At 49.3% G+C, this 24,369-nt stretch overlaps 1 protein-coding gene across 2 annotated transcripts; it reads left to right on the plus strand.

Moving 5' to 3' along the window:
• Positions 1-4,395: 4,395 nt before the first annotated feature.
• Positions 4,396-24,307, plus strand: HIRIP3 (HIRA interacting protein 3). Of its 2 annotated transcripts, none has more exons than XM_063430822.1 (6): positions 4,396-4,661; positions 13,105-13,225; positions 14,538-16,318; positions 16,398-16,557; positions 22,538-22,636; positions 23,943-24,307. In XM_063430822.1, exons 1-6 carry the CDS (start codon positions 4,470-4,472, stop codon positions 24,128-24,130), a joined length of 2,541 nt encoding a protein of 846 aa, XP_063286892.1. In that variant the 5' UTR covers positions 4,396-4,469; the 3' UTR covers positions 24,131-24,307. The 2 variants fall into 2 exon arrangements, with proteins under 2 accessions (XP_063286892.1, XP_063286891.1); XM_063430821.1 differs by lacking the exon at positions 4,396-4,661 and adding an exon at positions 10,786-10,987.
• Positions 24,308-24,369: the final 62 nt, after the last annotated feature.

Consider the following 24,369-nt stretch of genomic DNA (forward strand, 5'->3'; position numbering starts at 1 on the left):
CCCTAGAGACTCAGGGTGACCAATTGCAGGGTACACCGAATACCAATATCAGTATAAGGCTGATGGCAATCTACGGAAAAAACAACAATGAAAAAGAAAACTACCAACTGACCGCCCGGATCCCGTGCGCGCGCGCGGGGTCCAGGACGACCGTCGGTAGCCTGAGGAAAGCTGGAGACGTTCTCTGCAATCCACAAGCGCCCGGGAGGTCGGGGGAGGTCTAGTCAGGCCTCTCGACGACCCGAGCGAAAGGAAAAGGAAGTCGCGAAAACGAAAAAAATAACGTAGACAAGAGAAAGATACATAAATTCTAGATCAGACAGAAAGCAAATAGCAGGCCGGAAGGTAAGACAGGTAAGCCCCACTGGACAGAGCCAGGAGCTAACCTAACGTGGGAAATAACCACCGATACCTCTAAGGATACCGGGAAGCAGATACGGAGGTAGATGTAAAAAACAAGGAAAAACACAGCGTTCTCTTTAGGTGTCTGAGCACCGATCCTTGCCTGTGCAAAGTTTTCCTTGGAGATGTATGATCGGGGTCCTTATAAAAAAACCCTGCCCTTCAGGCATGAGGTATAGGGCCTTCACCCTACCCACCATATTCGGATGGCCGTATACTGGTGTCCTCTTGGATAGTATGGCAATGGTGCCTGTCACTGGTGGGCACCGGCATTTCCTCAGTGATATTCCCCCAGGCCTGTGGCCTAGAAGGGGTTCGGCACCAATAGAGCAGGCCCGTCAAAAGGGCACAGGCCCAGCAGGCCAAATGAATGGGCACAGGGTTGTCGGCCAAGCAACTAGGCATGGACATAGCAGGCCGTCTTAATAGGCACAGACATAGCAGGCCGTCTTAATAGGCACAGACATAGCAGGCCGTCTTAATAGGCACAGACATAGCAGGCCGTCTTAATAGGCACAGACATAGCAGGCCGTCTTAATAGGCACAGACATAGCAGGCCGTCTTAATAGGCACAGACATAGCAGGCCGTCTTAATAGGCACAGACATAGCAGGCCGTCTTAATAGGCACAGACATAGCAGGCCGTCTTAATAGGCACAGACATAGCAGGCCGTCTTAATAGGCACAGACATAGCAGGCCGTCTTAATAGGCACAGACATAGCAGGCCGTCTTAATAGGCACAGACATAGCAGGCCGTCTTAATAGGCACAGACATAGCAGGCCGTCTTAATAGGCACAGACATAGCAGGCCGTCTTAATAGGCACAGACATAGCAGGCCGTCTTAATAGGCACAGACATAGCAGGCCGTCTTAATAGGCACAGACATAGCAGGCCGTCTTAATAGGCACAGACATAGCAGGCCGTTCTTATGGGCACAGACATAGCAGGCCGTTCTTATGGGCACAGACATAGCAGGCCGTTCTTATGGGCACAGACATAGCAGGCCGTTCTTATGGGCACAGACATAGCAGGCCGTTCTTATGGGCACAGACATAGCAGGCCGTTCTTATGGGCACAGACATAGCAGGCCGTTCTTATGGGCACAGACATAGCAGGCCGTCTTAATAGGCACAGACATAGCAGGCCGTCTTAATAGGCACAGACATAGCAGGCCGTCTTAATAGGCACAGACATAGCAGGCCGTCTTAATAGGCACAGACATAGCAGGCCGTTCTTATGGGCACAGACATAGCAGGCCGTTCTTATGGGCACAGACATAGCAGGCCGTTCTTATGGGCACAGACATAGCAGGCCGTTCTTATGGGCACAGACATAGCAGGCCGTTCTTATGGGCACAGACATAGCAGGCCGTTCTTATGGGCACAGACATAGCAGGCCGTCTTAATAGGCACAGACATAGCAGGCCGTCTTAATAGGCACAGACATAGCAGGCCGTCTTAATAGGCACAGACATAGCAGGCCGTTCTTATGGGCACAGACATAGCAGGCCGTTCTTATGGGCACAGACATAGCAGGCCAATCAATGGGGCACAGACATAGCAGGCCAATCCTGGGTTGTGTATTATTGTTATATTATGATAACATGTTATTCAAAATAGCGCCCTCCGATTCCGTAGCGCGTTACAATGGGTATGGAATGAGTAATGGGGACCTCCGAGTTTCAGTAGAGGTCCCTAAGAATAGTAGGTCCTCAGAGCATCCTGTGACATAGGACCTCTAGACGCCAACCCATTAGGCAGCGTAATGCCGTATGAATAACCTGAACCGGGACTGGCAGTCCCTAAATGCCCAGCAGGCAAATAGTGGTATTCCATCCGTATTGGGTATAAGCGGAAGTTGTACCAGAGGCTATCATGTCCATGAATGTAAGATACACTGAGCAATACTCTCCTTAAACTGTGAATTGCTATGCCCATGTTCACACAGATCTGTTGTAAATTTCTTATCATATTATAGATTACCATCATCATACCACCTGAAGGGTATTGTAACCATGGGCACTTCCAGGAGGAGGGCTAACGATAGCCAACTCAATGAATTCCCCCGGGAATCTGATAAAAAATTATGGTATCAGCGTAGACTGGTCTCCCTTACCAGTTTGAGTCAGAGCCAGGTCTGTAAGCGAGAAATATATGCCATGGACAGAGAAATCATACCAGAGTAGTCTCATTAGAGACCTCCAGCAGGACGGAAAAAATATATACTGAGAAGGAGATGAATCCCAGAGCTAACTGGCACTGTAAACACCCTGTACAGAGTCTGTGTAACTGAGTTCATATATACCTGTAACTCACAATAACCTGTGATATATCCCATCAGGCACTCACCGAAACCTGTTGATATACACCGATAGTAAAACTCACAGCGATCCGTGACATACACTGTCAGCAAAAACTCACATCAATCTGCGATATACACAGTCAACAGAAACACGCAGCAATCCGCGATCTACACCGACAACAAACCCACAGTAAACCGTGATACACACTGTCGGTAAAACTCACAGAATCCGTGATATACACTGTCAGCAAAGCAAGACTAATATGTGAAATCCACTGTCAGTAAAACTATTATGTGACATCCACTGTCAGTAAAACTATTATGTGACATCCACTGTCAGTAAAACTAATATGTGATATACACTGTCAGGAAAACTAATATGTGATATACACTGTCAGGAAAACTAATATGTGATATACACTGTCAGGAAAACTAATATGTGATATACACTGTCTGTGATATACACGGACAGAAAACTAATATGTGATGTACACTGTCAGTGAAAACCACAGCAAAACAGAATATTTGCCAATAAAAACTCACAGCAGATAGGAGATATATTCCACTAAAAAACTCACAGATTACCATATATCTGATGTGAAAAATGCCCAAAGACACACAGTAATCTGTGGGACACACTGAAAATATATAGTACATAGGAGATAGTACATAGGATACCTTACATTGCCTTCCGTTCCTAGTAAAAGCTGAAGGCAATCCGCCGGGGAAAAAGCAGGGCAACAATAGCCGCGATCCGACCACCGTGGGCGGCCGCCTGCGGCTCTGTGAAGAAGTTGAGCGCGGCGGTCGGCCACGTGGGTGAGTGGAGCGACCGCCGGGTACTCGCGTCCGACCGCGAGTACCTCGGTTGCCGGAATGGAACTAGGGGAACGGGGAAATCAGGAGGCAGCCAGAGGCTAGTCTCCTGAAACCCCTATACCGCGCAGGCAGCCCGCGGAAAATGGCGGGCAAAGAAAGTGGGCAGCGAGGGGGGGGGGGGGGGAAAGGCATGGCGAAAAGGGAAAAACCCCCAAGAACTCCCCTAAAACTACCACATGAAAGGGAAGGAATCCCTATGAAGACAGGCAAGAAGTAAATATATATAAGCAGACAATAACACAAAAAAATAACATATAATATATAGAAGTACAGAACACATGGTACTAAATAAAAGGTACAGATAACAAAAAAGTAAATATACTAAGATATCAAATATACATACCTAATAAATCATAATACAACCCAAAGCCACCCACTATAAGCAGGAGGCAGTGGTACTCTGACCTGTACTGATGCGGAGCAGCAAAGAAAGAGGAAATGATGCATGGAGAGGGGAGTTTTATAGTACCTAACTTTTTTCTGATTGGTTGTTTTTTCTGTGCTGCTGTGGAGTTCTAGTAAAGAGAGACTTAAGCAAATACGAAGCCTCCTGTCATGTTATAAAATTAGAGGGGCAAAGGTTTAAAAATAATATCCGGAAGTATATCCGGAGAGGGTAGTGGATGCATGGAATAGCCTTCCCGCTGAAGTGGTAGAGGTTAACACAGTGAAGGAGTTTAAGCATGCGTGGGATAGGCATAAGGCTATCCTAACTATAAGATAAGGCCAGGGACTAATGAAAGTATTTAGAAAATTGGGCAGACTAGATGGGCCGAATGGTTCTTATCTGCCGTCACATTCTATGTTTCTATCACTAATAGCCTAGTAATGGATATGGTGTGTGCTAGGCCACGCTGGGCAATCCTCTGCTTGTGATGTCATAAGGATGGGGGTTCGGGTTCAGGGTGATATAATGATGGATACGCTATTACTGACCTTTCCTTGTAACCCCCACAGTTCACTCACTCACTCAGTTGTCCGTGCCAAGTACCTTGCTTACTGCGGCAAATCTTCATTGTCCAACACAGAGCGTCAGACACTCAAGCACATTGTGGAAGAAGAGTTGCTGAGAATGCAGGTAACCAAGAGTCACTGTCTGCTTACTTGCTCAGATTGTGTGCTTACAGCTATGTCTGGTACTGACCCAACTTGGCAGTAGGAAGATCAGAGCATAGAGTTGGTTGTTGCTGAATCCCCTGTACGTGTCATGGCTGGTATCTCTTTACGCAGTACTAGCAGACCATTCTGATGCTGAGGGCATTGACCGTCTCATTGTTGTGGGTATAGTGCAGACACTGTGTGGGTGTAGACCGTCCAGTTTTGGTGGGTGCTGTCACTCGGGACCCACATGTTTACCTTCTTCATTCTGTATCCAAAATATCTACAGGTAAGTGGGATTGAGCTGCACCAAATAGCTGAGGAATGAACGCCGGATCCCATCTCATGTTTTCCTGTTTTTTCTTTCATTCATTTAACCCCTTAAGGACACATGACATGTGTGACATGTCATGATTCCCTTTTATTCCAGAAGTTTGGTCCTTAAGGGGTTAAATTCAATTATTTTACATTTAAATACATTTACATTTACTAATAAAAGCTGTGGACCTGTAAAATCAGTGGGGATTTGTGCTGGCACCTTTGATGTCATCAGGAATGGGAGGGGCTTACAGTGATCTTTGCAAATTCTGTCCTACTTGGTGGCTGCCATTTTGGAATTGCGTCACATGTTGTCTCACAAGATTTGTAAATTTTAGGCCAAATAGCTGATATGTTCCTGTCATGACTAATTGTCCCCTCTACATTGTACTACCAAATGCCTCGATCTCTGTAAAAACTGACTTTTTAAAATATATCCCCTCCCCCATCTGGTCAGTCTGTGCCAATCAGCATAGGATAATAAGCGAGATAAGAAGGCTGTGCGTCAAGAAAACACTCCCCTGGGCGCCTCTCCTGCGAGACTCCAGCCTAAGGTAGCGTTTCCCAATTTGGTTCTGCTGCTATTTGCCCATTGAGTGGCTACAGGGAGTAAGCTGCTGCAGACTCCCCCACTCACCAGCCTCAGCCAGCAGCACTCCAAGCAAGCCGCCCTCCTGCAGACAAGGTATTAAAACAGGAGGGTGGCTGCAAATATCGAATTTGTGACCTGTGTATTTGCCAGTCTGTGTATCTTTGTGTTTGTTGTCTGTCTGTGTATATGTGTAAGTATGTATGTATGTGTCAGTTTGTTAAGGTGTATGTATATTTGTGTAAGCAATCAAACACCAACACTACGTCCAAACACACCACTGCACGCAAATGCAGGCGCTAACATTATATATAAACACCAACTCTACACACAAGCACAGCTACCCTTAAGTACTACAGTCTGTTTACTATGTGCAGAAATGATTCTGTATGTATGCAAAAAAAACACAATTTGCCAAAAATAAAATATTACACTCTGCTAATTAGAATGTATGTGGCCTAAGGGAAAGCAATGGGAAGTAGGGTAGAGGGGCAATCTCCCTGTGAGAGCAGCAGGAGAGGAGAGACAGACAGACAGACAGAATGATCTGAGAATGGAGATTGAGAGAACATATCCGTTTTATTTACTTACCTGGAGAGGTGTCTTACTAGTGTAACTAACACTGAAACATGACTTATGCTCTTAGGAGTGATGGGATACATTAAAATATGAACTTTTAATGGAATAATAAACACTTAATTATATAACAAGAGTCAAGCCAGCTGGTTAGAAAACTAGAAACATTAATCTGTCACAACCGGTTTGCTTGAAATGGAAATAGATTTACAGTCCGGCTATTTCAATGTGTAGTAAATAATTTTCGTAGTGTGAATAGTCTTTTCCTGTCTGTTAGTAAGTACCTGTACTCTTGCCTCGAATATATGGTTAAAATCAGAATATCAGAATTCCCACTGCTACCACCATTACAGGAACATTGTAAGCACTATGAGCATTCCATCGCATTGAAGTGGTTATAGTGCCTGGAGTCCCCTGGCTCTGTCCCTCCATTCAATGTTAAACCATTTTCCTGTAGTTTACCATTGAATGAATGAAGATCTCTGAACACCCACAACTCTGCCCCTACTAGAAATATGGCTAACTCAGCGATTACACACTTCCTTCTAGCCATACCAAGTCATACCAGCAATGGGCGCTGTGATAGTCTGAACGCAGTCAGCTGATCTCAGCCAATCACAGTTGCTCAACCTAATGCTTCCTCATTAGCTCAGGCAGTATAGATGAGATGGGTTGCTGGGGGCTCTCTTTTATCATTACAACATTAAAACTGTTTAACACTGAATGGAAGGACAACACCAGGGGACTACCGGCACTGGAACTCATTCAGTGAGATCCCCACCAGCGTAAATCTTTTTTTAAATAACCTTGTTAAAGATGGAACATCTGTATTATATTAGATGGATTTATGCATTAAATGACCACTATAGGCATCCAGACCACTGCAGCTCAATGAAGTGGTCTGGGTGCCAGGTCCCCCAGGTTTTAACCCTGCAGCTGAAAACATAGCCGATTCAGAAAAACTGCTATGTTTACATTGCGGGGTTAATCCAGCCTCTAGTGGCTGTCTTCCTGAAAATCGCATTGAACTCACGTTGGACGTCCACTTGGGAGCTGACGTTGGAGGGGGAACCCAACGCTGGATTAAGGTAAGTGGCTGAAGGGGTTTTAACCCCTGTATTAAGGTAAGTGGCTGAAGGGGTTCCGAGGGAGGGGGGGACCTAATAATCCTATAGTGCCAAGATAACAGGTTTGTTTTCCTGGCACTATAGGATCCCTTTAAATATGAAAATAGCAGGGCTTGAAGTTAACCTGTAATGGAAAATAAATACCTTAAAGGGACACTATAGTCACCAGAACAACTACAGCATAATGTAGTTCTGGTGAGTATATCCTGTCCATGCAGGCTGATCACTGTAAACTGTTTTTTTTTTTTTCAGAGAAAAGGCCTTTTCTCTGAAAAAAAAAACTGTGTTTACAGTGATCAGCCTGCAGGGACAGGATATACTCACCAGAACTACATTATGCTGTAGTTGTTCTGGTGACTATAGTGTCCCTTTAAGGTATTTATTTTCCATTACAGGTTAACTTCAAGCCCTGCTATTTTCATATTTAAAGGGATCCTATAGTGCCAGGAAAACAAACCTGTTATCCTGGCACTATAGGATTATTAGGTCCCCCCCTCCCTCGGAGCTGCTCAGGGACACCTCCTGTGGCTGTCACTCAGATGGCCACTAGAGGTATTTCCTGGATTAGTGCTGCTGACATTCATGTCTCCACGCTCTGCATGGAGGCACTGAATGTTCCTCATAGAGATGCATTGATTAAATGCATCTCTGTAGAGATGCTGATTGGCCAGTGCGGCATTTCCCTTCACTCTACCTCTTTGGCTGAGATCATCAGAATTGACGATCTTAGCCAATCCAAAAGCATTGATTTGGTTGAGATCATCGATTCTGATGATGTCATCTAAGGAGGCGGATCAGGGGTGGGGTAGGGCCAGCGGAACTGCGCACCGTTGGAATAAAGGTGTGTTTTTTTTGTTTTTTTTTATTACTTTTTAAGGGGGACAAGATACCTAAATAGTGTTTTTAACACTATAGGGTCGGGAATACACGTTTGTTCCTGACCCTACAGTGTTCCTTTAAACCTATCCCTCTATCACAAAGATACACAATACATTCACTACATTTTCAAGATATACTCTCCTTTCTGCGTCGCCATCTTCAGAGCTTCGTGTAACATCCACCTCCTGTCCGTCCTCGGCTCCTCACGTGGTCTCCTTTCATTTGCCCTGCTTGGGGCCGCTCCTCAGTGAAGATGGCTTTGTTGCCCGAATGCTGGCGGTTGGTAGGAGAGCCATCAGTTCAGTTCAGGGGATGGGGAGGTGGTCTCCTTTATAAAATGTTCTATACCACTAGCCAGGATTCAAACGGTATTAGCCACTGCAAGCTGGCTGGTCTGTGGCACATTTAGCGGCGGTGAATTTCTGATCTAAATTTTCACTTGCTAATGGCTAGTGTGTAAGTGGAAATTTATTTTTTGTATATTACTTTTTAATCAAAGTTTCCAGTGTCCCCATAGGGAACTTTATTACAAACATAAGAATATATTAGCCATTCGATTCCCACATTGGATACATAGAAATGTGACTAATATAAACAGAGTTCTAGTGTGTCAGACTCGGCCTGTTGACAGTCGGCCATTGAGCCCAGATTTCTGTATGTCTGGATGGGCCCTGAGGAGCTGACTATTAGTCCCTCCATTCTGGAGAACCAGAACTGTCTATAAGTGGAACTGTTTAACCTGATAATGTGTGCTGGGCATTATAGTTTTTTACTACAGGAAAGCACATAATGTGTTTTGTCTTTTTGCGAGAAATGCTTCCTGCCTTGTTTCCAGATTTATTTATTTTCCCTACAACGCCTTCTTTCATTTGTTTATTTCCTCCTAAATTAAGTCCTATGTCTGCACCTATAACTGAACAGGCTACATGTGGAATGGGGAGAAATAGGTTATATATTAGCTGAATCCTTTAAACCAGTGCTCCCCAACCTTTTTATCGCCGCGGACCGGTAAACGTTTGATAATTTTTCCGTGGCCCGCTTGTTTTGATTTAATAAGACAAAAAAAAAAAGAGCACATATATTAAAAAAAACACACAGACACATACATAGTGAGAAAATCACAAACACAGTCACATAAAGACATAGACTCAAAATTGTTGGTTCAGGGTCCCACACATACTCAGACTGAATGTATATAGCATGTTCATGTGAGAGTTAATAAAAATGGGGTACATATGAGGGTATGTGACAGACAGGATAGGTAGGTAGTGTTACACCAGCAGACTAATGCTGATGTAACACCACCTATACTCAGCAGCTTCTTTCCCAGTCACAGACTGGGGGAGTTTCTGTGGCTGGGAACTCAAGGCTGTATTTCAGTCTCCTACCTACCTTGTCCCAAGCTGCCTCTGCTTCCATGCAGTGCCCCTTCTCTCTGGTGCCCGATCACAAGTCTCCTCTGCCCTCTGTTATGGCGCCAGTAGTGTGTGCATGGGGGCAGTGTTTGTGGGGCAATGTGTGTAGTGTGTGCATGGGGGCAGTGTTTGTGGGGCAGGTGTGTAGTGTGTGTATGGGGGCAGTGTTTGTGGGGCAGGTGTGTATGAGGGGGCAGTGTTTGTGGGGCAGTGTGTGTAGTGTGTATGGGGGCAGTGTTTGTGGGGCAATGTGTGTAGTGTGTACATGGGGCAGTGTGTGCATGGGGGCAGTGTTTGTGGGGCAGGTGTGTAGTGTGTTTATGGGGGCAGTGTTTGTGGGGCAGGTGTGTAGTGTGTTTATGGGGGCAGTGTTTGTGGGGCAGGTGTGTATGAGGGGGCAGTGTTTGTGGGGCAGTGTGTGTAGTGTGTGTATGGGGCAGTGTGTGTAGTGTGTGCATGGGGGCAGTGTTTGTGGGGCAATGTGTGTAGTGTGTGCATGGGGCAGTGTTTGTGGGGCAGTGTGTGTAGTGTGTGCATGGGGGCAGTGTGTGTAGTGTGTGTATGGGGCAGTGTGTGTATGGGGGCAGTGTTTGTGGGGCAATGTGTGTAGTGTGTGTATGGGGGGTAAGGAGGGTAGGGAGGCTTTTTTATATATTTTTTATTTAATTAAATATAATATATTGATGTCCCCCCTCCCTTCTTACCTTTACTGGGAGGAGGGGGGACATTTCTTAGTCCCTGGTGGTCCGGTGGGGAATCCCTGGTGGTCCCAGCGGTGGTGAGATGAACTCTAGCCCAGTTACAGGGCTAGAGTTCACTCTCGCGAGATTTGGAGTGTTGCCGTGGTTACCGCGGCAACGCTCCAAATCTCGCGAGAGGAGGACCCGGAGGAGCTGCAGGTAAGAGCTCCCGGGTCCTCTCTCACTCCCTCCCCTGCCGGCTGTCAGCACAGTGCCTGCAGACCGGGGAGGGAGATCTCTGATCTCCCCTCCGGTCCGCAGGCACATTGCAGGGCTGGCACTTGGGCAATGCCAGCCCTGCACTAGCCGGCAGGCTCGCACACCCCTGGGCGGCCCGGTACCGTTTGATCCACGGACCGGTACCGGTCCGCGGCCCGGGGGTTGGGGAACACTGCTTTAAACCATATCATAGCTCCAAATAACCGCATTGACACCAGAATCCCCACGTAATGTAAAAATGGATGTATTGCCCACTTTCACCATTAGATGGCAGTGTGTCCATACTGACCATTGGATGTCTGCAAGACATGCCCATCAAGTTTGCACCGATGATGTTTCCAGAATCGGACCCCCCACTCATGCAGCCACCGCAGGCATTAGGACCCTCCTTTCCCGATTGTCATGTAATGCCGCAGACCATTTGTAATCCATGTCTGATGCAGGTATATGTGTTTTTATTTCCCAGTATGCACAGGGTTGTGAGCTATGACGTATAGCATAGAGCTCCCCTATATTCTTCTCCTTTAACCCCTTAAGGACCAAACTTCTGGAATAAAAGGGAATCATGACATGTCACACATGTCATGTGTCTTTAAGGGGTTAAGAGAATAATGTGCTTTTCAGAAACCTTTTTGATCAAGTGGCGCAAAGCATCCCACGTTCCAGCCTTGGAAAGAGAATACAGGTCAGTCCTGTGTGGGAGGCTTTCAAGTTCCCAGGGAGCCAGTATTCCTTCCTCCCAGCCCCCCCGAGACTCCGTCCGCCCCCACCTCCTGGCTCTTCACAATGCCTGTGTGGGATGAGCAACTGCAGCTCTGAATCTGTCTCCCTCTCCCAGAGCACCAATGGTTAACCTAGATAGAAACTAGCTCTGTGAATCTGTCTCCCTCTACCTGAGCACCAATGGTTAACCTAGGAACTAGCTCTGTGAATCTGTCTCCCTCTCCCAGAGCACCAATGGTTAACCTAGATAGAAACTAGCTCTGTGAATCTGTCTCCCTCTACCTGAGCACCAATGGTTAACCTAGAAACTAGCTCTGTGAATCTGTCTCCCAGAGCACCAATGGTTAACCTAGGAACTAGCTCTGTGAATCTGTCTCCCTCTCCCAGAGCACCAATGGTTAACCTAGAAACTAGCTCTGTGAATCTGTCTCCCTCTCCCAGAGCACCAATGGTTAACCCTAGAAACTAGCTCTGTGAATCTGTCTCCCTCTCCCAGAGCACCAATGGTTAACCCTAGAAACTAGCTCTGTGAATCTGTCTCCCTCTACCAGAGCACCAATGGTTAACCCTAGAAACTAGCTCTGTGAATCTGTCTCCCTCTACCAGAGCACCAATGGTTAACCCTAGGAACTCGCTCTGTGAATCTGTCTCCCTCTCCCAGAGCACCAATGGTTAACCTAGAAACTAGCTCTGTGAATCTGTCTCCCTCTCCCAGAGCACCAATGGTTAACCTAGGAACTAGCTCTTTGAAGCTGTTTCCCTCTCTATAGTCACCAAAACAACTTTAGCTTAATGAAGCGATTTTTTTTTTTTTTTTTTTATAGATAATGCCGCTGCAGTTTCACTGCTCAATTCTCTGCCATTTAGGAGTTAAATCACTTTGTTTATGAACCCTAGTCACACCTCTCTGCATGTGACTTGCACAGCGCCCCTAAACACTTCCTGTAAAGTGTCCTCTAATGTTTATCCTTTCTTTTTTTGCAAGTGCTGTTTAATTCAGATTTTCTTATCCCCTGCAATGTTAATAGCTTGCTAGACCCTGCAAGAGCCTCTTGTATGTGATTAAAGTTCAATTTACAGAGAAAGAGATACAAATGTTAAAGTAAATTACATCTGATTGAAAGTGAAACCAGTTTTTTTTTCATGCAGGCTCTGTCACTCATAGCCAGGGGAGGTGTGGCTAGGGCTGCATAAACAGAAACAACGTGAATTAACTCCTAAATGACAGTGAATTGAGCAGTGAAACATGAGAGGCATGATCTACACACACAAACTGCTTCATTGAGATAAAGCGGATTAGGTGACTATAGTGTTCCTTTAAGAAATTGAACTTTTCAATCTACAACCCTGAAATATTTGCTAATGTCCATAACAGCTTGGTAGCCTCCCATACCCATCTAGATTGCCCACACTCAAACTCTTGTTCAGAACAGAATAAATCTAAGTCAGATCAGTGATATAAATATTTTGTACAGATCTCAACAGGCGCAGTAATCAGAAAGTTGTGTCATCTGGTCCCCATTCAGTATCCCTATTCTACTGTTCAAAAATGTCCTTTTATTGTAAAAGCGCTAAAACAGGACCTCTAATATATTGCACTAATATAATATATATACTAATTGCACTCTAATATAATATATATGTATATCGGATACATTGTCCGTGTTTCTCTGTTAGAAATCCTGTCTGTCGCTCATTTTCCTGTACGTTTGGCGCTGTGAATCAGGTTGTAACTTTGCGATTACTGACGCTTGTAGGGTCTCACTTGTTATCTATACTCCGAACATAATGGCGACGGGCCCATAATACGCTTCTAAGACCTCTCTTCCGTTAAAAGGAGGACTCCAGCGATGACGAGCCGCTTATTAGGAAGGTGCAGAAAAGAGCTCGCAGCGGGAGCGACCAAGACCAGGGATCGAGCAAGGAGCCACCTGACAAAAGGCAGAAAGCGGTGCACGGTGAGGACTCAGGGGTGCTTTCTTTGGGTGCAATGACATAGTACACAGACTGTGTGCTCACTCAAGGCATGGCGGTACATTGGGTAAGTAGGAACAGGGTGCATGGTCAGACGGAGTGTGTGCTCCACAGGGATTGGTGGTATAATGGGTGAGTAGGAACAGGGTGCATGGTCAGACGGAGTGTGTGCGCTCCACGGGGATTGGTGGTATAATGGGTGAGTACGGACAGGATGCATGGTCAGACGGAGTGTGTGCTCCACGGGGATTGGTGGTATAATGGGTGAGTGAGTACGGACAGGATGCATGGTCAGACGGAGTGTGTGCTCCACGGGGATTGGTGGTATAATGGGTGAGTGAGTACTGACAGGATGCATGGTCAGACGGAGTGTGCTCCACGGGCATTGGTGGTATAATGGGTGAGTACGGACAGGATGCATGGTCAGACGGCGTGTGTGCTCCACGGAGATTGGTGGTATAATGGGTAAGTGAGTACGGACAGGATGCATGGTCAGACGGAGTGTGTGCTCCACGGGGATTGGTGGTATAATGGGTGAGGTGAGTACGGACAGGATGCATGGTCAGGAGTGTGTGCTCCACCGGGATTGGTGGTATAGTGGGTGAGTAGGAACAGGGTGCATGGTCAGACGGGGATTGGTGGTATAGTGGGTGAGTAGGAACAGGGTGCATGGTCAGACGGGGATTGGTGGTATAATGGGTGAGTGAGTACGGACAGGGTGCATGGTCAGGAGTGATTGCTCCACGGGGATTGGTGGTATAATGGGTGAGTGAGTACGGACAGGATGCATGGTCAGACGGCGTGTGTGCTCCACGGGGATTGGTGGTATAATGGGTGAGTGAGTACGGACAGGATGCATGGTCAGACGGAGTGTGTGCTCCACGGGGATTGGTGGTATAATGGGTGGGTGAGTGCTAAAATTCTGTGTTTACAGTTCCAGTTGGGTGAATACAAAGCATTTTGCAGACTTTTTCATACCAGTTCTAATGCTTTTACTTGTTAGTGTTTTTTGTTTGATACTGAAATGACACATTATAGAATTTTATATGCCAAACACACACAAATATACTTCTGCTATCAAATATCCATCTATGGAGATGGCTTTCTTGTCCATATATTGTGAGCTGCTATTTTGTGGAGCCTGGACTTGTGGATTCTCAATCTCCTCTTTGTCATGCAGAAAAGAGCCATTTTTGGTTTAGAACTGGACTCGTAAGTCGAGCCATAGGACTGAGATTTGTGAAGGGAAGTCCATCTCTTAACAAGCTTTTTACGGGTGTTTTTTGTGTATTTTAGACAACAAATCAGAAGATGAGGATTCTGGTATTAAATCAAGAGGCATAAATCAGAGGTCCGGGGACTCCTCAGCAGCCCAGGAGCATTCATCAAAGAAAAAAGAGACTACAAACTCTGAAAATAAATCTCCTTGCAAACTGGTAACCCTGTCCGGGGAAAACGTGAAAAGAATGAATAGCGAGGCAGACGGTGAGAGTGAACAAGACGTGACCCCACAAATACAAAGAGACTGTTCAAAGAAAAAAAATATAACCGAAACAAAAGGCAGGAATGGAGTGAGGAGCAAAATGCAGACTGTTGAGCACCCCAAAAGCAATCGTGAAAAGACACCATTACAAAAGAAAAGCACAAAAGAAAAGGCAGCCAAGAAAAGTAGCAGAAATGAGAAAGATAGCAAGAGTGAGGATGAGACTCCGTTGAAGAAAAAGGGGGCGCAGAAGAAGGATACAGATAGCGAGAGTGAGGATGAGACTCCGTTAAAGAAAAAGGGGGCGCAGAAGAAGGATACGGATAGCAAGAGTGAGGATGTGACTCCATTAAAGAAAAAGGGGGCGCAGAAGAAGGATACGGATAGCAAGAGTGAGGATGTGACTCCATTAAAGAAAAAGGGGGCGCAGAAGAAGGATACAGATAGCGAGAGTGAGGATGAGACTCCGTTAAAGAAAAAGGGGGCGCAGAAGAAGGATACGGATAGCGAGAGTGAGGATGGGACTCCATTGAAGAAAAAGGGGGCACAGAAGAAGGATACGGATAGCGAGAGTGAGGATGAGACTTCATTAAAGAAAAAGGGGGCGCAGAAGAAAGATACGGATAGCGAGAGTGAGGATGAGACTCCATTGGAGAAAAAGGGAGCGCAGAAGAAGGATACAGATAGCGAGAGTGAGGATGAGACTCCGTTGATGAAAAAGGGGGCGCAGAAGAAAGATACAGATAGCGAGAGTGAGGATGAGACTCTGTTGAAGAAAAAGGGGGCACAGAAGAAAGATACAGATGGCGAGAGTGAGGATGGGACTCCATTGAAGAAAAAGGGGGCGCAGAAGAAAGATACAGATAGCGAGAGTGAGGATGGGACTCCATTGAAGAAAAAGGGGGCGCAGAAGAAAGATACAGATAGCGAGAGTGAGGATGAGACTCCATTGAAGAAAAAGGGGGCGCAGAAGAAAGATACAGATAGCGAGAGTGAGGATGAGACTCCATTGAAGAAAAAGGGGGCGCAGAAGAAAGATACAGATAGCGAGAGTGAGGATGGGACTCCATTGAAGAAAAAGGGGGAGCAGAAAAAACATACAGATAGCGAGAGTGAGGATGAGACTCCATTGGAGAAAAAGGGAGCGCAGAAGAAGGATACAGATAGCGAGAGTGAGGATGGGACTCCATTAAAGAAAAAGGGGGCACAGAAGAAAGATAGCGATAATGAAAAACCTCTGAAGAAAAAATCCACACAGAGAAAAGAAACAGAGAGTGAGGGGGATCGACCATTAAAAGAAAAGAAGGCTAACAAGGAAGAGACCGACAACGAGAGTGAAGATGAGGGTGCAGGAGAAAAGGTCTCAAAAAAGGGGAAAATGGACAAAAAAGAGACTGCGGGGAAGAAAAAAAGAGTCCAGTCTAGGAAAGACCAGCCAGCCAAAAGTAAAGACAAGACCACCAAAGACAGTAAACCAAGTGATCATGAGAGTGACAGCACGGCCGACAAGACTAAAGAAAATACTGCTGATGGTGACAGCGACTCGTCAAGTGGATCGGACCTGAGTAAAGACAGCAGCAATAAGCAGAGCAAGGTGAGTCATCTTGCAATCAATGTGGGGGGCTTCAGGTACGTTTAAGAAATCTAATGCTTTTTTTCCTTTTTACCATCAGAGCTCCTCTCATGGAGACCACCCTTCCATTGTTCGGCTTAAGCGATACATCCTGACCTGTGGGGCGTGGAGAAACTACAAGAAGTTGCTGCAGAACTGTCGATCTGTAAAATCCATGGTGCAGGTTCTGAAGAATGAGTTGGTGGAATTGGGAGTCAAAGGTGAGAGCAGGGTATGGAAATCCAGGTTTTCTTAGTGTTCTCTTGTTATCTTCTTGGTTTGTTAGTGGGGACAGTCAATGAGCGTGATTGCTGTCAGGGTTGGTAGAAATGGCTACAATAGCTGTTAAGGGGGAGGAAGAAGTGTGTACAGGCTCAATGTTTTGGATTGAATGGGGAAATTGAAAGTGTGAACCAGATAAATGTGTTAGGATTGGCTTGTTGTTTTGTGGGTATGGGGTAGTGAAAATGGGCTTGTTGAAGAGGCAGAGGTAAGACTATGGGCTTGTTAGGGTATCAGAGGGAAGACTATGGGCTTGTTGGGGTAACAGAGGGAAGACTATGGGCTTGTTGGGGTAACAGAGGGAAGACTATGGGCTTGTTGGGGTAACAGAGGGAAGACTATGGGCTTGTTGGGGTAACAGAGGGAAGACTATGGGCTTGTTGGGGTATCAGAGGGAAGACTATGGGCTTGTTGGGGTATCAGAGGGAAGACTATGGGCTTGTTGGGGTAACAGAGGGAAGACTATGGGCTTGTTGGGGTAACAGAGGGAAGACTATGGGCTCGTTGGGGTAACAGAGGGAAGACTATGGGCTCGTTGTGGTAACAGAGGGAAGACGCTGGGCTTGTTGGGGTATCAGAGGGAAGACGCTGGGCTTGTTGGGGTATCAGAGGGAAGACGCTGGGCTTGTTGGGGTATCAGAGGGAAGACGCTGGGCTTGTTGGGGTATCAGAGGGAAGACGCTGGGCTTGTTGGGGTATCAGAGGGAAGACGCTGGGCTTGTTGGGGTATCAGAGGGAAGACGCTGGGCTTGTTGGGGTATCAGAGGGAAGACGCTGGGCTTGTTGGGGTATCAGAGGGAAGACGCTGGGCTTGTTGGGGTATCAGAGGGAAGACGCTGGGCTTGTTGGGGTATCAGAGGGAAGACGCTGGGCTTGTTGGGGTATCAGAGGGAAGACGCTGGGCTTGTTGGGGTATCAGAGGGAAGACGCTGGGCTTGTTGGGGTATCAGAGGGAAGACGCTGGGCTTGTTGGGGTATCAGAGGGAAGACGCTGGGCTTGTTGGGGTATCAGAGGGAAGACGCTGGGCTTGTTGGGGTATCAGAGGGAAGACGCTGGGCTTGTTGGGGTATCAGAGGGAAGACGCTGGGCTTGTTGGGGTATCAGAGGGAAGACGCTGGGCTTGTTGGGGTATCAGAGGGAAGACGCTGGGCTTGTTGGGGTATCAGAGGGAAGACGCTGGGCTTGTTGGGGTATCAGAGGGAAGACGCTGGGCTTGTTGGGGTATCAGAGGGAAGACGCTGGGCTTGTTGGGGTGGCAGAGGGAAGACGCTGGGCGTGTTGGGGTGGCAGAGGGAAGACGCTGGGCGTGTTGGGGTGGCAGAGGGAAGACGCTGGGCGTGTTGGGGTGGCAGAGGGAAGACGCTGGGCGTGTTGGGGTGGCAGAGGGAAGACGCTGGGCGTGTTGGGGTGGCAGAGGGAAGACGCTGGGCTTGTTGGGGTATCAGAGGGAAGACGCTGGGCTTGTTGGGGTATCAGAGGGAAGACGCTGGGCTTGTTGGGGTGGCAGAGGGAAGACGCTGGGCGTGTTGGGGTATCAGAGGGAAGACGCTGGGCGTGTTGGGGTGGCAGAGGGAAGACGCTGGGCGTGTTGGGGTGGCAGAGGGAAGACGCTGGGCTTGTTGGGGTGGCAGAGGGAAGACGCTGGGCGTGTTGGGGTGGCAGAGGGAAGACGCTGGGCGTGTTGGGGTGGCAGAGGGAAGACGCTGGGCGTGTTGGGGTGGCAGAGGGAAGACGCTGGGCGTGTTGGGGTGGCAGAGGGAAGACGCTGGGCGTGTTGGGGTGGCAGAGGGAAGACGCTGGGCGTGTTGGGGTGGCAGAGGGAAGACGCTGGGCGTGTTGGGGTGGCAGAGGGAAGACGCTGGGCGTGTTGGGGTGGCAGAGGGAAGACGCTGGGCGTGTTGGGGTGGCAGAGGGAAGACGCTGGGCGTGTTGGGGTGGCAGAGGGAAGACGCTGGGCGTGTTGGGGTGGCAGAGGGAAGACGCTGGGCGTGTTGGGGTGGCAGAGGGAAGACGCTGGGCGTGTTGGGGTGGCAGAGGGAAGACGCTGGGCGTGTTGGGGTGGCAGAGGGAAGACGCTGGGCGTGTTGGGGTGGCAGAGGGAAGACGCTGGGCGTGTTGGGGTGGCAGAGGGAAGACGCTGGGCGTGTTGGGGTGGCAGAGGGAAGACGCTGGGCGTGTTGGGGTGGCAGAGGGAAGACGCTGGGCGTGTTGGGGTGGCAGAGGGAAGAAGCTGGGGTGGCAGAGAGAAGAAGCTGGGCGTGTTGGGGTGGCAGAGGGAAGAAGCTGGGCGTGTTGGGGTGGCAGAGGCAAGAGGCTGGGCGTGTTGGGGTGGCAGAGGCAAGAGGCTGGGCGTGTTGGGGTGGCAGAGGCAAGAGGCTGGGCGTGTTGGGGTGGCAGAGGCAAGGAGCTGGGCGTGTTGGGGTGGCAGAGGCAAGGGGCTGGGCGTGTTGGGGTGGCAGAGGCAAGGGGCTGGGCGTGTTGGGGTGGCAGAGGCAAGGGGCTGGGCGTGTTGGGGTGGCAGAGGCAAGGGGCTGGGCGTGTTGGGGTGGCAGAGGCAAGGGGCTGGGCGTGTTGGGGTGGCAGAGGCAAGGGGCTGGGCGTGTTGGGGTGGCAGAGGCAAGGGGCTGGGCGTGTTGGGGTGGCAGAGGCAAGGGGCTGGGCGTGTTGGGGTGGCAGGGGCAAGGGGCTGGGCGTGTTGGGGTGGCAGGGGCAAGGGGCTGGGCGTGTTGGGGTGGCAGGGGCAAGGGGCTGGGCGTGTTGGGGTGGCAGGGGCAAGGGGCTGGGCGTGTTGGGGTGGCAGGGGCAAGGGGCTGGGCGTGTTGGGGTGGCAGGGGCAAGGGGCTGGGCGTGTTGGGGTGGCAGGGGCAAGGGGCTGGGCGTGTTGGGGTGGCAGGGGCAAGGGGCTGGGCGTGTTGGGGTGGCAGGGGCAAGGGGCTGGGCGATTTGGGGTGGCAGGGGCAAGGGGCTGGGCGATTTGGGGTGGCAGGGGCAAGGGGCTGGGCGTGTTGGGGTGGCAGGGGCAAGGGGCTGGGCGTGTTGGGGTGGCAGGGGCAAGGGGCTGGGCGTGTTGGGGTGGCAGGGGCAAGGGGCTGGGCGTGTTGGGGTGGCAGGGGCAAGGGGCTGGGCGTGTTGGGGTGGCAGGGGCAAGGGGCTGGGCGTGTTGGGGTGGCAGGGGCAAGGGGCTGGGCGTGTTGGGGTGGCAGGGGCTGGGCGTGTTGGGGTGGCAGGGGCTGGGCGTGTTGGGGTGGCAGGGGCTGGGCGTGTTGGGGTGGCAGGGGCTGGGCGTGTTGGGGTGGCAGGGGCTGGGCGTGTTGGGGTGGCAGGGGCTGGGCGTGTTGGGGTGGCAGGGGCAAGGGGCTGGGCGTGTTGGGGTGGCAGGGGCAAGGGGCTGGGCGTGTTGGGGTGGCAGGGGCAAGGGGCTGGGCGTGTTGGGGTGGCAGGGGCAAGGCAGATGAGCTTGTTTGGATGGTCGAGGGGGAAGGCAGATGAGCTTGTTTGGATGGTCGAGGGGGAAGGCAGATGAGCTTGTTTGGATGGTCGAGGGGGAAGGCAGATGAGCTTGTTTGGATGGTCGAGGGGGAAGGCAGATGAGCTTGTTTGGATGGTCGAGGGGGAAGGCAGATGAGCTTGTTTGGATGGTCGAGGGGGAAGGCAGATGAGCTTGTTTGGATGGTCGAGGGGGAAGGCAGATGAGCTTGTTTGGATGGTCGAGGGGGAAGGCAGATGAGCTTGTTTGGATGGTCGAGGGGGAAGGCAGATGAGCTTGTTTGGATGGTCGAGGGGGAAGGCAGATGAGCTTGTTTGGATGGTCGAGGGGGAAGGCAGATGAGCTTGTTTGGATGGTCGAGGGGGAAGGCAGATGAGCTTGTTTGGATGGTCGAGGGGGAAGGCAGATGAGCTTGTTTGGATGGTCGAGGGGGAAGGCAGATGAGCTTGTTTGGATGGTCGAGGGGGAAGGCAGATGAGCTTGTTTGGATGGTCGAGGGGGAAGGCAGATGAGCTTGTTTGGATGGTCGAGGGGGAAGGCAGATGAGCTTGTTTGGATGGTCGAGGGGGAAGGCAGATGAGCTTGTTTGGATGGTCGAGGGGGAAGGCAGATGAGCTTGTTTGGATGGTCGAGGGGGAAGGCAGATGAGCTTGTTTGGATGGTCGAGGGGGAAGGCAGATGAGCTTGTTTGGATGGTCGAGGGGGAAGGCAGATGAGCTTGTTTGGATGGTCGAGGGGGAAGGCAGATGAGCTTGTTTGGATGGTCGAGGGGGAAGGCAGATGAGCTTGTTTGGATGGTCGAGGGGGAAGGCAGATGAGCTTGTTTGGATGGTCGAGGGGGAAGGCAGATGAGCTTGTTTGGATGGTCGAGGGGGAAGGCAGATGAGCTTGTTTGGATGGTCGAGGGGGAAGGCAGATGAGCTTGTTTGGATGGTCGAGGGGGAAGGCAGATGAGCTTGTTTGGATGGTCGAGGGGGAAGGCAGATGAGCTTGTTTGGATGGTCGAGGGGGAAGGCAGATGAGCTTGTTTGGATGGTCGAGGGGGAAGGCAGATGAGCTTGTTTGGATGGTCGAGGGGGAAGGCAGATGAGCTTGTTTGGATGGTCGAGGGGGAAGGCAGATGAGCTTGTTTGGATGGTCGAGGGGGAAGGCAGATGAGCTTGTTTGGATGGTCGAGGGGGAAGGCAGATGAGCTTGTTTGGATGGTCGAGGGGGAAGGCAGATGAGCTTGTTTGGATGGTCGAGGGGGAAGGCAGATGAGCTTGTTTGGATGGTCGAGGGGGAAGGCAGATGAGCTTGTTTGGATGGTCGAGGGGGAAGGCAGATGAGCTTGTTTGGATGGTCGAGGGGGAAGGCAGATGAGCTTGTTTGGATGGTCGAGGGGGAAGGCAGATGAGCTTGTTTGGATGGTCGAGGGGGAAGGCAGATGAGCTTGTTTGGATGGTCGAGGGGGAAGGCAGATGAGCTTGTTTGGATGGTCGAGGGGGAAGGCAGATGAGCTTGTTTGGATGGTCGAGGGGGAAGGCAGATGAGCTTGTTTGGATGGTCGAGGGGGAAGGCAGATGAGCTTGTTTGGATGGTCGAGGGGGAAGGCAGATGAGCTTGTTTGGATGGTCGAGGGGGAAGGCAGATGAGCTTGTTTGGATGGTCGAGGGGGAAGGCAGATGAGCTTGTTTGGATGGTCGAGGGGGAAGGCAGATGAGCTTGTTTGGATGGTCGAGGGGGAAGGCAGATGAGCTTGTTTGGATGGTCGAGGGGGAAGGCAGATGAGCTTGTTTGGATGGTCGAGGGGGAAGGCAGATGAGCTTGTTTGGATGGTCGAGGGGGAAGGCAGATGAGCTTGTTTGGATGGTCGAGGGGGAAGGCAGATGAGCTTGTTTGGATGGTCGAGGGGGAAGGCAGATGAGCTTGTTTGGATGGTCGAGGGGGAAGGCAGATGAGCTTGTTTGGATGGTCGAGGGGGAAGGCAGATGAGCTTGTTTGGATGGTCGAGGGGGAAGGCAGATGAGCTTGTTTGGATGGTCGAGGGGGAAGGCAGATGAGCTTGTTTGGATGGTCGAGGGGGAAGGCAGATGAGCTTGTTTGGATGGTCGAGGGGGAAGGCAGATGAGCTTGTTTGGATGGTCGAGGGGGAAGGCAGATGAGCTTGTTTGGATGGTCGAGGGGGAAGGCAGATGAGCTTGTTAGGATGGTCGAGGGGGAAGGCAGATGAGCTTGTTAGGATGGTCGAGGGGGAAGGCAGATGAGCTTGTTAGGATGGTCGAGGGGGAAGGCAGATGAGCTTGCTTATTTTGTTGTGGAGGAAAGCGCATGGATGGGCACTGTGTTTTGGATAGTGGAGGGAGCAGCCCTGCGAGAAATCAGAGGGAATCTTTTGCCAACTTTAGTCCATAGAGAGTTATTTGGCTTATTATTTATTGTTCATTGTCAGGGAATCCTTCTTTGGAGAAGTGCCGGCGTGTGCGACTGAAGAGGGAGGAGGCAGCTGAGCTGGCAGGACTGGATACCAGTAACATCATTTCCACAGCCGGTGAGTGCGATGAGAGGGAGATGCCATGGAACTGAATGGGTTCTTGTCATATTCTGCCGGATTTTATCGGATCTAGAAGTCACTGCATCCGTAACCCTTTCAGAGCTAAGATTGTCCCCATGCTATCATTTAGGGATAAGAGTATGGTAAAATAATCTGGAATGCCCGGGAGCTGCCCGGTTGCAGTAGATAATTTTTCTAAGGGGTTTTCTGATTCCTTTTTGCCTCTTCTCATTCACTTTTTATGTTCGAATCGGGATACAGCACTGACGCTTCCTATTTACTCACTACTAAACATGCAGAATAGGATTAGGGTTTCTCTAGTGCATGGGTGACAAAAAGGTAGATCCCAAGCTGTTGTAGAACTACAGCTTCCATGTGGCTTTGTCATTCTAACGTCATTCCAAAGGCATGCAAAGCATCATGGAAGCTGGGGATCTACCTTTTGGGCACTCCTGTTCTAGCGCATGGGTGCAGAATGATATAGCTACATTTGAAGCACGAAGATGGAGATGTTTTTTTCTGACTGTGCCATTGTGAGATCTGAAATTCCCTGCTCAGTTCAAGGTTCACTGAATAACTGTATAAATCCACAGAATTTCAGCAGCTGTGCGTCCACATGCTAAATCCCCTCTGGTAAAGTCTGATTAGGAAAACTCGGATTAGAAATAAATATTACAGAACCTTTCTAGAATAATCTTAACTGTTACCCCCAGCATGAGCAGCCCCTGCAGGAATATTGGTTACGGTGCGTGCAGCTCCCCTGTCCCTCTGGTACCTGTAGCCCGAATCGTGCCCCTAGGCAGCCCGTGATGTCACTGATAATGTCCGTCGTTTAGAGCGTTTTTCTTTTTAGAGGACTGGTACAGCAGCTGCACATGGCTTCATTCATAAATGCTATTCTGTCTGTTGGCACGCAGTTATGTCATTCATGTCTTTTTAGGAACTAAACAACTGTCCCAAGCCAAATATTTCATTCATTTGGCTTGGTGGTTTATCAGATATTTGCCGTGCCAGGGAGGGCCTGGATTGGCTGAGAAGTTGCACATTTTCAGGAGATTAAGCTTTTTATTTTTGTTTGTTTTACTTTATTTTTGTATTTTTAAAGCATTATCTCCTTCATGAATTAAAGTAGGGGACGCTCTCCAGCATGGAGTGTACCTCTTTAAAGTTTACAAATATAATAACATGCTGTTTCGAATGTCTAAAGCCTGATTCTATTTGGAGGAATGTACTCATCTAGATTCTAGATATTCAGGACTGTAGGGAATCATGACGTACAAACTCATGCACCCTTGCCTTTTAGGTCGTCCTCGACGCCACAATTCCTGGAATCCTCACAAGACATCCCCTCCCCGTGACCCATCTCCGTCAGGGTTTCGGAAGGATATCGCTTCGGACTCTGACGACGAGGACGGACCACCACGCAAGAAAAGGCCCATGGACTGGTCGTCCCTGCAGGGCATTATCAGTGATGATGGGGATTCTGAATGAATGGCTCACCCCTGGTGTAGACGGCAGACAGCCCCAATCGTGTCCCCACCAGGCATCTCGCAATCTCTAAAAATATCTATGTACCTTTATCTCTCCACTCCTGTTGTACACATTTCCTTCGTTGCAATTTTATCAAATATTTTTACATGGTATTTTGTAAATAAATGTGAAGTTTTAAACTGCGATCTGAGACAGTGGTCTGATAAAATTGTATTTTATTTTTATTTATTTTTTTAGAA

This window comes from Pelobates fuscus, chromosome 8, assembly GCF_036172605.1.
Source record: "Pelobates fuscus isolate aPelFus1 chromosome 8, aPelFus1.pri, whole genome shotgun sequence".
NCBI lineage: Eukaryota > Metazoa > Chordata > Amphibia > Anura > Pelobatidae > Pelobates > Pelobates fuscus.

Bases quoted from the DNA above. Each gene is read 5' to 3' on its own strand.
- HIRIP3 (XM_063430821.1), top strand. From the start codon at position 10,787: ATGTATTGCCCACTTTCACCATTAGATGGCAGTGTGTCCATACTGACC. The intron at 16,319-16,397 runs GTGAGTCATCTT...TTTTACCATCAG, and splicing joins GCAGCAATAAGCAGAGCAAG to AGCTCCTCTCATGGAGACCA. The intron at 22,637-23,942 runs GTGAGTGCGATG...CTTGCCTTTTAG, and splicing joins TAACATCATTTCCACAGCCG to GTCGTCCTCGACGCCACAAT.